The following is a 14,175-nucleotide window of genomic DNA, read 5'->3' on the forward strand; positions in this document are numbered from 1 at the left end:
TAGGGACTTCGAACGTTGGAAAGTCTACTACAAAAGTTTTTCTTTGCGCTGTACGACATTTTATTTCTTCAAAAATTTGTTGCCTTAGAGATTTGAAAGTTTACTAAGAATTCGTTAAACCGTTTTAATTTAAAATCTTATATACAAATTATAAATATACAAATTATAAATATTCTATCCCGATTTAACGTATATTTTTGTCCGAAGTTTAGAACAATTCATATAGATTTGAAACGATTGCAGAATTTAGAAATTGTGGGTTTTGAGAAACTCCCTTACCAGAATTTCCCTTTGAACATACACATATAAAAATGTCTGTATAGTTGGCAAAAATATTTTAGTGTGACGTACACACATTGTTTCGTTAAATATTAAATAAATTTCATATCTTGAAGCGCGCATCCACCAACTCAAGAGTTAAAAAAAGTTTCTAGTTAATTATCGAAATAACCGCGTCGAAAGAATCGAAACACAGTCTCTATAGATATTTCGTTTGAATAAAGAGCGTAATTTATTCAACGTTGCCGCGATAATCGTTCATTGTTCGTCGATTTCGTTTCCATAATTCATTAACCGTGTATCAAACGATTGATCGTGGAATTCATCGTTCTGCTGAACATATATCAATGCAGAACATCGAATGCATTAATCAATCGAAGAATTGACAAAACTCATCTGAATGGCAGATGAAAAGCTAAATCAAGCTTACTCTATCTCGATCGCTAAAACGCTTTACGTTTAATAATCGACCATTATCAATTCCTTCAAAATCGCAAAATTTAAGATTTCGTTATTAGAAGTACTTCTAACGTTATTGTGCGGTAACAACGAACCAAGTGTTTCTAAAAATTCCAATTTTATAATTTTCTAAAACATCCATTACCTTCTATTGAAAGATTCATCATCAATTAATCAGAACCATCAAAGTTTCATATCACGATCAGTTTTATCATTGGCAGCGAAATATACCAATCCCTGCGATATCTGTAAGATTCAATATTTCATCACTGGAAACTCGCTGATAAGAAATCAAGCATTTCTAAAAATTCCAATTTCTTAAATCTCGTTCAATAGAATATCTGTTATTTTCCATTCCAAAAATTCTTCACCGATTAATTACATTTCCTGCATCAAAAATTCTTAATCAATAAGTTGGAACCATTAAAAATCTCAATATACAAGCCGACCTGTCACTTACAGCAAAATATGCCAATTTCTATGATATCTTCAAGATTCGATATTCCTCCTTTAGCGACACACGCCCAAGCAAATGTGTTAAAAAAATTCCAATTACATGAATTTCATTTTCCGAAATATCGAAAAATCTTCTATTCGAAAAATTCTTCACCGATTAATCACAACCACTAAAGATTTCCATCCACAAAAATTTTCAGTCAACCTGTTATTAATCACACTTGCGCACACAGTTCAGTTCGGTCACAATATATCAGCGATATAAAGTACCGTCCTGAGTAGAAACGGCGATGATTTGAGCGGGCGTCGCTTTCAGATGAAATGAAATCTTCTCGCAAGCCAGCCGAGCCTGAAAGAAGCATCCGCGTGATCCTATATGCGGCCATGTAGTTACCGTTCGCTTTCAACGTTGGAACAAAATCTCGCCGCCCGAGTTTTCCGGCTTACCTATCCAATCTGAGTGGTCTTTTCTTCGGTTAAGCCGCGTGCACGTATCCCGTCGCTGCGAGGCTGTGTCTTTCGACCAGGATGAAGGGAGGATGGGGTTAGTCAGACGAGGATTCTCTCTCGTCGAAAGCTCAAAGAATCACTTTCACGTACACGGATGTCCGCATTACGGTTACATGCACGGTCGAACGACGAGCATGCTCGAAACGGAAGTAATATCGCGTGAGCCGAGGATCGGACGAAAATAGAAATTGGGTCCTGGATAGTGTCCAAAAGATTCTGTTAAAGAAACCGCGTGGATTCGCTGCTGTTCTCTTTTCTTCTCGCCCGGTCGCGTGAAATATGTGTTGGGAGCGGATGAAACTATTTAACACTTGACCTGCTAAGGTATACAGTGGCTACAAAAGGTATTATTTGTATAGCAAAGCGTTTATTATTGCGTCTACATACTGGATATATAATTTTGTATCATTCAGTAGTACCTTCGTATGGTTGCAGAGATTTCGTACTGTGGGAACGAAATATAATACCTAATGAAAATAATGCTTCCATAGCTATAAAAAATCTGCCCTATCGAAAGAAAATTTCCAGTAATAGATAAGGGCACGTAAAAAAAAATTTCAAATACAAAAAAGCAGACGCTACGGGAAAATCATCGTTTAAATGAAAGGAAACAATGCAACATAAAATAATGCACGGAAAAGATAATTTTTTTAATAAAAAGAATAGAGCAATAATGCAACTAAAAAATGAATTAGAAAGAGAAACAGAAATGAATTAGAAAGAGAAACAGCAGTTAGGGGGCATTAAAAAGAAAATTCAAAGATGACAAAGATCAGCTGAATAACGTCAGAAAAAAAATTCACCGATAAAAAATATCCGATCGATCCATCGATAAATAATCCCAGCTATGAAGAACAAACAATGGAAAGAACGTCGAAAAGAGATTCAATAGTGAAAATAATTCCGTCTATCGCAGTTCTTGCCCACGACGTCGTTCGCGTGGTCTACTAATGTACGAAACAATCTTTAAGCAGGCAAATTTTTATGAATGAAACACCTACGTATCGTTCTTACTAACAGTTATCCTCCGCAGCAAAAATTATTAAATTGTAAAAAGGTTCTTGACCTGGGAGCGCATACAACTCAGATGCCAGGTTATTTCTCAGCTTCTACAAAACGGATCAAGATGAAACATCCTATTTTCTTTCCTAGACACTAGGCTATAGATAGATAAAACCTCATCAAAATATGTTCAGTAGTTCTTACGTGATGCGAGTACAAACGGACAAACAAACAGCAGAGGAAAATTCCAAAAATTAATTTTTTTGATTCCATAGCTTCTGAGCTACTCGTGCATTGCTGTTTCTTTTTATTATTTAATGTGCAGATACAACTTCTATTTTATCATATGTATATAGATAGCGCAAATTATTATCAAATCAGCATAATACCATAAAACAGAAAAAATAAGAAAAAGCTATAAATATAACAATATAAAAAAAATAAAATAATACCATACATTTACCAAATTTCTTGGCTGTTATGCAGAAATAAAGAACACATTTATCTATCTAGTATCACCATTAGTATGAAAAATAGAAAAATGAGAAATGTAAGAAAATTATCTTAACTCCTTACTCTTTGCCAAAGTTATCGAACTCCTAACCAAAATTACAATAATATCTACGAAATTCCAAAAATACTTAATCGATCATAAATTAATTACTACGTCAGCAATCGTGATTCACCACTCATGCGAGGCATGTAGCCACAAGTACGTGACTTCTGTGCAATGACGCGAGCGTCGCGAAAATGTCAAGTGCATCTTGCATACCGGGGTCACCATATCGCGAGGAAGCATTCACTCGAACAAGGTCAGGGTCACGACCCCTTGCGATCTTCGCCACCGGAGGAATTTTTAATTATTTCGCACACATTTTTGAAAACTGCCAACAAGGCCAACGTGCACGACTTTTCGAACGATAAAAATCGCCATTTTCTCCGCTGTTTCTGCTTTTATCTTCGTACTTTAAGGGACACTAGATTCTCCCGGATATTATCTCGCAACAATGGCCGGAATTGAATTTCCGCCTTTTCGTTTCGGCTTCGAGTATCCTATGGCTCGCTAATCGGCTTTTCTCACGATCGCTACGAATGCAGAATGCATAGTGTAGCTTGCGTCGCTATTTAATTTAAACCATTTCGGACCACGTATTCGTAATAGTAACAACAACGACCCGTTGTCACGAATATATTTTTTAAATGCCACTTTGTATGGTGCGTAAAAAATAAAAAACTTTGAGATATATGTATATTGCAAGGGAAGAAATTCTGTTATGCTAAGCTTCCGGTATAATAACTGCACTGGTATAGTAACTGGTAAACTGCACTTACAGTTATGTGATTTTATATCGTTCTCTATACGCGATTCTTCTATTCGTATTTTAAAAATTGTGTGTGCAAAATGTTTGCAATGTTAGGCATCACAAATTATTTTCATTATTTGATTAATTTTTATCGTAATACGAAATTAAGTATAATAGAGAGTTTAATATTTTTTTTACTAATGACACTTCGTCTTTTTTCTTTTCCCATTCTTATTATCTGTTTCTCACAGGAGGAAATGCAAATTTAGAAAATGTTATTCAATAAATAAGATAAAATTTATTGACTACCAAATGAGAATGTACGATATTAATAGTTAATATTCATCTCGAAAAGATGATATAATTAATTATAAATTCCAAGATACATTTTAAAGACTGTGTCACTATTATGCTGTTTATTTTTCAATTTATGAAGCTGATTGGTATAACTATCAGAAATATAGGGAATTGTTATATCCATAAAACAATATAGGCCTTATTCTCGTTAGATTAGAATCAAAATTGACGAGGTACTTGTGGTCAGCCTTAAAACTTACAAGTAGCGGACGCGTGCGGTAAGCAGCGTGTTATTAATTACGTGCTTCGACTGTGTGGGATTAACGCTGCAGTCAGCGTAACTCGTTAAAATTTCTCATTACCATGTCGTTTACTCTCCGACAGTGATAATTACCACAACTTAGAACTCAACCCCTTGCCACCGTGACTAAGCACGCTCCTTTCTGTCCTTCGTTGTTCTCGTGCAGAATCGTTTCGAAAAATATTATTATTGCAACGATAGATTAATAGAGACAGATAATTTGTTATGCATAATTATTTCAGACGTGATTATTAATTATTCTCGGATCGTTCGAATGTAAATGAGGTTAAAAGTTAGAAGTATAAGACACTTTTAATCTTAATTGCTATGATATGGAGATACGTCTACTATAATAATAATAATAATATATATATATATAGTAATAATGTATATTACAAAGTACTCTATTACAAAATTTAGATCTGAACTTAAGATAATTACTGACATTATAAACTTAAGTTAATTGTCGGAGTTATAATTATGAAGCTCAACCTAATTCATGATTATTAAAGATTTTTATAATGTTTGAAATAATCCAAGTTATCGTAATAATAGTCAGGAATTACAATTAAAGTTAAATAAAAAAAACTAATAGATTAATAACGAACATGATCGTGTGCTTAAAATGCTATCCAAAGTTTTTTATCTATTAGAATATGCATTCTCTTTACAATATCATTCCTATGGAAAAACGTTTAATTAAAATTCATACCACGAGGAGACATTTACGACCAAATTACCAATTATTCGAATAGTTCGTAAACATTTTGCCTCGAAGGCAAAACTAAACCCTGGAAGTATACCCTAACAAGTACAATGGTGACCCCTCTAATTCTACGCTTTATAGAACTCCATTAACGCTATACCGGGGAAAATTTAAATCACGCGAATATGTGAATGTTGCAACTGTGAAAATACAGTTTAGATGGTTGAACGTAACACGACTTTGTGAACATACTTTGTGAACAACCACTTCAAACTAATACACACCTATTCTGCTTTCTACTGGAAAGTTACCAAAAATATAACGAAATCTCTCACAGATTGCTTTTTCAAAACAATTAAAATAAAATAATTGAAGAATGAATAACATTTTACTGTAGCATTTCAGGATTAATAGCAAAATTACTATACTGATGAAAATGACCAATTCGTAATTTCTGTATAGAAATTTTATAGATTTATTACGGTGCATTCTTTTTAGAATTTAAATAATTTTTTATCCGGTGTACGTCTTGTTTTCATTACATCATACATTTTTCACGTATCTTTCTTTTTATTTCTTTCGTATAGTACAATAGAAGGCTGTTAGAACTATCTCTAATTAAAGAAATAATATCAAATATTTCGTTCCACCCCACTATACACATTCAACCAGAGAAGTATAATAAAATCCTAACAATTCAAGAAATCGTTTCGGGTATAGTTAGCATCGTAATCGGTTTAACATTCAATTTCTGGTCGCGGCGCTAATATTCTTGGACCGTTTCCATGACATCGGACATTATCGTTGTACCGGAAGGAGCGAAAGAATCGGTGAAGACAATGACGGACATACGGCATTCTATCTACCATATACAATCGATGCATTGCACCGTACGCCGCAAACGAGTAATTGCAGCGTCAGGTCGCATCGTTTCGTTTTAACAAATTCTTCCTCTCTTCTCATCGGCAAAAATTTCGAGGATATTGGTGAGAACTCGCCTCGCGCGAAGGCTTGCTCGTCATGACTATTAATCTCGTGCTTCCAACCTCTGATTGACGTCCCTGTTATGGAATAGTTAATAGATATAATGCTTTTTCATTCTCGCGTCGACGCGAGCGTAAATTCTGTATTATCGACTCAGCAGATCATTGTTTAAGAATATCGCGAGATTGAAACGTGGGATTAGCTAGTTTATACATTGAAACGTGGGATTAGCTAGTTTATACATTGAAACGTTCAAATTGAAAATGATCGATCGATTATGGCAATCGAAAATCGTTCAATAATTTTTAAATATTGTTCCGTGTTCCGTTTTGAATTGGGAAAAGTTTTTCAAACGATAAAAATAGTAATTGCGTGATGGTGCGCATAAATTGCGCGCATTCCAAGTGCATAAATGGATTTCTAAATGTCTCGATTTATTATGAGTATGTATAGAAATGTATTTTAACGTTCGAATCTGTTGGAAGTACAGAAATATTTTGTATAATATAAACTTTTGTAAAATTCAGCTTCCTATTCATAGCCACAAATATTTTATTTTTTGTATTCATTTGTGGTATTTAATCGTCTTATGGGTGAGGATACAAACTTGCATTATAGAAATCAATACCTTGCACGTTTAAAAGATCTCCAGATGTGTATTAAGAATCTATCAAAGTGTTCGAAACTGTATATTTTCATAAATTATATGAAATTCACTTTAATTTCATCTTTAATTATCCGATGCTTCGACTGGAAAAGTTCAAAGCGCTCGAAAGACTATTTTTCACGATAGAGAAACATGTTTCAGATTCACGTACCACGCGATTCATTATACCGGAAATAAGTTTTTCTAACAGTCTACGAACGATTTTTGCACCAATGAAACCTTACAGATCCGTGTTTGAGATACTGGACCGACTTCTTACGTTTCTCTGTTTCGCGGGAAACCACACTTCCTGCTGGTAGATAAATGGCGTTACTCGAACAATGAGGGATACGTAATTGGAAAAATTGAAGTGAAACGTTGAAACAGAAGAAAAATCGAAGGCAATAATCGGATAAGAATTGCAATCTTTTTGACAATCGAATAAAATTCTTACTATTTCATGACTGTATATTAAAAATATATCGTCCTATCCATGTTCAAAAGGGAATAAATGCTTTGTTCGTCTTTAATTCCAAACCTATAAAACACTTACGATCGGAAAGCTTAATATTCTGTCACAAAATTTAATATTCTGTACTAAAGATTACACAAATGTGTAAAATGTATAAAATGTGCTAAAATGTCATACATAATCTCACGATCTCGAGTTTTAACTTTTCTCCCAATCTACATTATATAATTATATATAAATCATACAAGAAATTATGATACAAATGCCGGGAAAATATGCTGAAATCAAATTATTATGCAAATATTGCAGAAAAATTTACGACACAGATACCAAAAAAATAAGCTGCAATTCTACGAGACTTTTAACATTAAAACAAAGTACATATTATGCATGAATCAGGGAAAAATCTATTACATAAATATCAAAAAAATAAACTGATATTTTACGAGACATTTATTGAATCAAATATTCTTACTCAAATAAGGTTTACGCATAAATTTCACGGAAATTTATTATTTCATTGCAATAAGCAAAAGTAACGAGATATTGATATTTATTCGAAGGTTCGATTGTGGGAGCGGAGTCGGCACAGTTAGAAGCACGCAAACAGTGAGGCTGAACGAATGGAACACCCTGACCGTCTACAGACATCGATGGGACGCCTGGATTCAGTTGAATCAAGAGAAACGTGTCGAGGGAAGATCGAAGGTAAGAATAAGTTCAATGATCTTCAACGAGGCGTTACGTGTTGGTTAAAAATGGAACGATCGATTGTCGATTATACGGGGAGAAATTTGTCGACGTGACACGCAAATACTTAATCGCGATCTCGTATTGGAATTAGGATTGTCAGCATTTATAGAAACCAGAATTGAAATTGATGATCACTTCCAAAAGACACGATGAATAGCCTCACGAGTATGCAAATGCGCCAATGACTCTTGGAAACTCGACGTTTCGAGGATGATTTCAGAAGAAGGATAATTGTTAGAGGATTAGCTGAAGTAGCGCTGAAACGAAAAAGAATTGATGAAAACAGTATGAATCGTTTCATATGATTATATAGAGTGAAAATTACTTTCCGAAAAATAATTTTTTAAGACAATTTTTTTAATTATCCGAAGAATTATCAAATGTTATTTTGAAAATGATATAATGCTAAATTTGATAAATTGTAACATCGCAGAAAGCAGCTTCATAAGTAACATTTGGACTATACTTATTTTACGAATATAACATAAACCTCAAATTCTAAAGATTACTCGTTGCAAATTTATTCATTGAACAGATTTCATGAATCTATTGTATATCTTTATATATCTTTATATTTTAATTACACTTCAAAATCTCAGAAAATCTATAAGTAAAATTCTGCAAACGATATATTTTAAATTATAGTATATTATCACATGAAGCAACTTTATGTAACATTTCAAATTTCAAAGATCATTAATTAAAGATTTATTTACTGACTAAATCTATTATAGTTTATTGATTAAATCTCGAAAACTAAACTTCGAAATCTCAGAAGATAAAAGTTATAAGATAAGTAAACTTTAACAAGCTATCCCTAATGAGATTACAATTACAGACTAAAAGGAAGCATAATGTAGATCGGCATTTCCCGTTTCAATAAAAATTCACGATCGATCGTAGAGCAAGGATCTCGCGACAAATTTCCATTGACAGATATAACCGAGTTGTGCCGGATTGTTGCACAACGACATCTCGTATATAAATCCGTTTTCCTCGGCGTAATTTTCCGCCAGTTAAAAGGCGGCACTCGCTTAGACGTTTCCCTTTAAAATCCCGGACTGGCTGACGTCTTTGGTAGAGGGGCGAGCAAATCTTTTCACGACTCACCATGTATTCTTGCCTCAGTGCACGCCGACGTCATCGTTATTCACCTGCATGCAATTCCATCCACGATACAGGTTTCCCGACGAAAATGTTATTTTCCAAGGAAATTGTCCGTCTAACGACCACCATGCAATTTTCGATTATTCCTCCAGTTTGACTCAACGAGAATTTTATATTATTGTACTGTGGCAGCACCCAACAGCAGATATCCCACCACTCGACACTAATTAGTGTCGGACGACGGCAGCGCAGTGGTTAGCGCCTTAGGCTACGATCGTTCGGGACCCGGGTTCTCGAATCCCGGCGACCGGAGTCCGATTTTTCTTCCACGCATCTAAATTAGAAGAAAAATAGCTGTACCCCATCAGCGACATCTACAGCCAGCATCTACACAATCATTACGGACAACACTTACACCTCAGTACCTTAACTCTTAAAATACTTCAATTCTGTATTTTCTTGATCGTTTGCCTTATACTCGTTTCTTCGTTTCCTAATTTAATTCTGTATTACGATGGTCTGTGTTTTGAAGGTTATTATTGATTGGCGAAAATATGAGAATAATATCGAATTTGACAAAATCATGGAAACAAATTCGAAGAATGTTATAACCGTGTTAATTTTTCTTTCCGCTTTACATAATACTTTACTTTCTTGTTTTATGGTTTATCGCGGTATGTTTATTTTTATTTCTTCTTTTCTTTAACTTAATGGGCAGATATATGCTCCATGTTTTGAGGGGACTGCTTTGTTTGCTTGGAAAGTATAAAAATAATAGAAAAACAGAATAGTATACGGATGAATTGGAGGAAAATTTTATGATCTTAATTAGCATCTTATTTTAGACTTATTTTCGTTCGTGCATTTTTTATTCAATTGGAAAGCCTGCGCCGTATTTTGAGCGAACAGGTATTGATTAGTTTAGAATTATAAGGAGAATATAAAAATTGCCGAACGAAGGGAGATTTTTTTTGATGACTCTGTATATCCTTGTCTCGTTTCGATAGCTGATCGACTAGTAATTGCTACGACAATTTGTTCGACGAATTGATAAATTGCTTCTCGATTTCGAAGCCTCAGTTTCCGTGAAATTAATATTTCGTAATGTTTCTTCATGATATCTCTATATATAATTCTGATTTAAAAAAAAAAGTACGAAAACAATTTCAAATTATTCAACGATATTCACATACAGAATGGCCAGGGGGACAAATACATACTGGAAATAAAATATACGATATTCAAATAAGACTACAAACGTTCGATTGGTGGAGAAGGTATCTCAAAAGGCAGGCGACTGACGAAGAAAAGAACTAGGTCAGCAGTGATCTACAAAGGAGACACAACAGTTCTCGGTAATCCTCCAAAAGGGCTCAAATAACTGCAGATCGATCCAGAAAAAGTAAGCTAATTACAACCCCCTAATACTGACAAGAAAACTGCATATATCTCGACACGTGCGATCACCGAAACAAAGTATTCTTTGCAGCGATGCAGAAGCCATCGAGATGAGATCAAAGAGTCAACGGAATGGAGTAGACAAAAATAGTTGATCGCGTCGGCAGTGAAATTGACTTACGTTAGACTTTTCTCCGTGGATAAAAGACCAGCATCGTCGTTGTGTCTCATTTGTAGAATACAAGAAGAGAAGAAACAAAAAGAATCTTGAAAGAAGAAACGAAAAGGACGGATAGAAGCAAACAGACGAAGAAACAGGACAAAGTAAAAGAAAAGCGAAAGAAAAAACCGAATGAAAAGAGGGTAGAGAGGGACAAAAGTATACGCTGACCCCGGTGCAGTCGGGAGAACTCGTAGAATAAAACCGAGACGAGTAAGTGCCGGAGCATGATTAAAACGGGGCACTGTAGCCGAATAATGGACGGTGCCGTGTATGCGTTTGTTAGAGAGGCGGAAAAAAAGAGAAAAGACTGTGCTACGGCGTGCGAAAGACATTCACAGGGACGGCACGTCAAAGATTTTCCGGTGTTTGCGTCGGAACAGGGTCGACACAGGGTTGGAATATTACTTTCGACTCGTTTGAAAACGACAGCCCGCAAATTACGCGGCCAAATGGAGCGTGAAAACGAGTCGAGCCCACAGACTTTCGCCTGATACTCGTATGAGAATTCATCTTTTTCGCGAGTGTCCCGAGCTGTTTGATCGGCTGCCAATTAATGACCGCGTTTAACGCTTCGACAATTCCAGGAATTATGAAGAAACCAGTCCCTCTGTCCCCGGATTTTCGAGCTGTTTTAATATCACACGATGCGTCAGAGCAAAGAGTAAAACTATACAGTATAGACAGAGTAATTAGTCGATGGTTTTTAATTAATGGACCGTTTTATAAGTTCTGTGAAACTTGGCATTTCTCTTGAGATAAATTAAGATATAAGAATTATTATCGTGCATATAAATTATACAAAGTCACATCTGTCAAAGTTTTGATAATTTTAATATTATAGCAAGGGTATATAAATATTAATAAGTATAAGGTACTTAAGCAATTTTATTGTTTGATGAATTATACGTATGACGTGGACATTACAACACATCTGGTTGAAATATATCACTCTCATAGGTTAATAACGAGTCTCTCTGTCAAAACGTTAGAATGTTTCTCTTCAAGTTTCTCTTCTCAGAGCGATATCCACCCGTCTTAGAGCAGAAATATTCTATCTGAATTTGATTGCAGTCTGGCATGGTAGATAACATGTATATACGCACGTGTGCAATTAAGTTGTAGAAACAACATGGATACGATGTAATTAGAGAATCTGATGATGGTTGATGTCAAGGGAACACGGTATATGCGAATTAACATTGTAAATTCGTGATAATTATACAGCACGTGGAAACGGATATACAATCTAGAAAAATAACGGAGAAGAAAAGACTTACGCAAATTAAGGTAACGTTATAACATTCAACTCCTGAAAAATAATTCCGTTGGTCAGTAACGAAACCAGACTAATGTCTGTTATTTTTCTCTATTTTTCATCCATGTACTGTAACGCGAAATTATCATCTTACACGGCACGAAATCTCTGCAGATCGCGTATCGTGCAACATAATACGTTCACGTGAAAAGGTTTGATGTATTTTCAACTCCCCTTCGTGTTTATGGCCCACGATCGGACATATAAAGACAAATGGCCGGTCTTGTGAACGATGAATAATCGAACCACGCCTATGAAACGGACTACGCCACACTGTGTAATCAGTAAAATGCAGCGTTACCTGTGAAACTTGCCCATAGTTTGCTCGATTAAGGAAATTCAACCGCGATGTCGCGTATCATCGGCGTTTATCGATTTTCTCGTTCACCCTGTTCTAAGAGAAGGCTAATTTTACCCTAATTCGCGTACGCCGGTATAATGAAACTGGGACGGTGTACGATGTTTCTCGTGTGTGCATGGTTTTTATGAAAATTGTTATAATCCTTTTGTAGTATAGCAGCAACGGAAGCTGCGTTTTCGTCAATAAAATCTAAGATCTCGGTATTTCGGTATTTCGGTATTTCGGCGTTATAAATACCATAGTTTCTCGTTACAGATGAATTAAATTTTATTATGTACGTGTATAATAGTTGGTCATTTTGGACTAGACTCGTGAATTTTATTTAATAAATTTAATAAATTACAATTAACTTTATTTAATACTCTATAATTTACATATTAAAGGACGTTGTTAATTTAGCGCGCTAACGTCGACCAAACTCGACTATTGTGCTCATTTATGATCCAGTAATATTTAATTGGGGATTGGAATACAAGGTTAACAATAGTTAGTGAAAATGAAACTTTGATCATCTTCTGATGTTTAGAATTTTCGTTTAAACGATGTGAAAAGCTAATAATTTCTTAAAAATATGGATTTCCTCTTCTTTAAAAAAAATCAGAGCCTGGAGCATAAAGTATCCATCAAGGCAAGAAAATAATTCTTAACAATATATGTAAATTCACTTCGTTTTAAGCTCATGGTTGGAAACGTCTAATGATATTTGACATTTATTAAGACATTTTTTTTCTTTCAATTGCTATATATTTTTGAAGTTTGACTTCAACATTTTCAAACATCCTGCGAGATGCATTTTAATGCTTATTATTTCTAATCGTTAGACTATCTATCAAATTTATTATTATTATTTATATTTTCTCTATAATTATTATTATATACTTATTTTTCTTTCAAAACATTTAAATAACTAGAAAACAGCGTTTTACTACATCTCGCAGCAGCATTTTCTTTAAATTACACGATAGAGCTAGCCGGCATTTCGCTCTCGAATTAAAAGTCTTTAAAAGCTACCTACTTTCTAAGCCTCCGTCCCTCGGTGTCTCTTTTTCTTTCCTCTCTGGTCTCGGTCGTTCTTCTTTTTCCCCCTCGTTCTAGCTTTCCCTCTCAACCATTCTCATAAGACTTGCAAATTGTTTCGTAATAAGTTAGTACGCCGCGTTCGCGGGAAGAGAAAGACCCGCTACTTTCCTCGGCCAGGGGAAGAGTGGTTTCGAGTGCTCCTTTAAAAATACAGCCAAGTTCGTCTACGGCCAAGTTCCGCGAAACAATCGAAGAATATTGTCGACCATCGCGGCTCGCCGGGGCGAAAAGAAATCTTAAATCAACGAGCAAGAAATCACGGCTCTCCCCGCGCAACGATGGAGGGCCTCTTATTAACTGATAATTGTGCTTTATCCCCGCGAAGAACACTGTCGTTTTTTAAAGTAGTTCATTGCAAATCAAAACATATCATTGTCTATTTTTTTACCTTTCTCGCCGCGCTATTATTATTATAATTGTGTTCATACAGTACTCTCCAAATCTATTGCAACGGCCTTTGGTACTGAATAAGTAGTTTAAAATCGGACCAAATGATGGGTTATTTGTTTTAGAAGTTTGGAG

The 14,175-nt window shown here is 35.0% G+C and overlaps 1 protein-coding gene across 3 annotated transcripts in view; it reads left to right on the forward strand.

Annotated features, from left to right (window-relative positions):
* The window catches only part of LOC100750137 (pikachurin), a 269,452-nt gene that overhangs the window by 203,716 nt on the left and 51,561 nt on the right, over positions 1-14,175 (forward strand). For all 3 annotated transcript variants that reach the window (XM_012394376.3, XM_012394377.3, XM_012394375.3), the window contains exon 7: positions 7,980-8,124. In XM_012394376.3, the coding sequence (XP_012249799.1) occupies positions 7,980-8,124 (145 nt within the window). The remainder of the gene's footprint in view (positions 1-7,979; positions 8,125-14,175) is intronic.

The sequence above is a fragment of the Bombus impatiens genome, unplaced genomic scaffold (genome assembly GCF_000188095.3).
Source record: "Bombus impatiens unplaced genomic scaffold, BIMP_2.2 scf_0083, whole genome shotgun sequence".
In the NCBI taxonomy this organism is placed as follows: domain Eukaryota; kingdom Metazoa; phylum Arthropoda; class Insecta; order Hymenoptera; family Apidae; genus Bombus; species Bombus impatiens.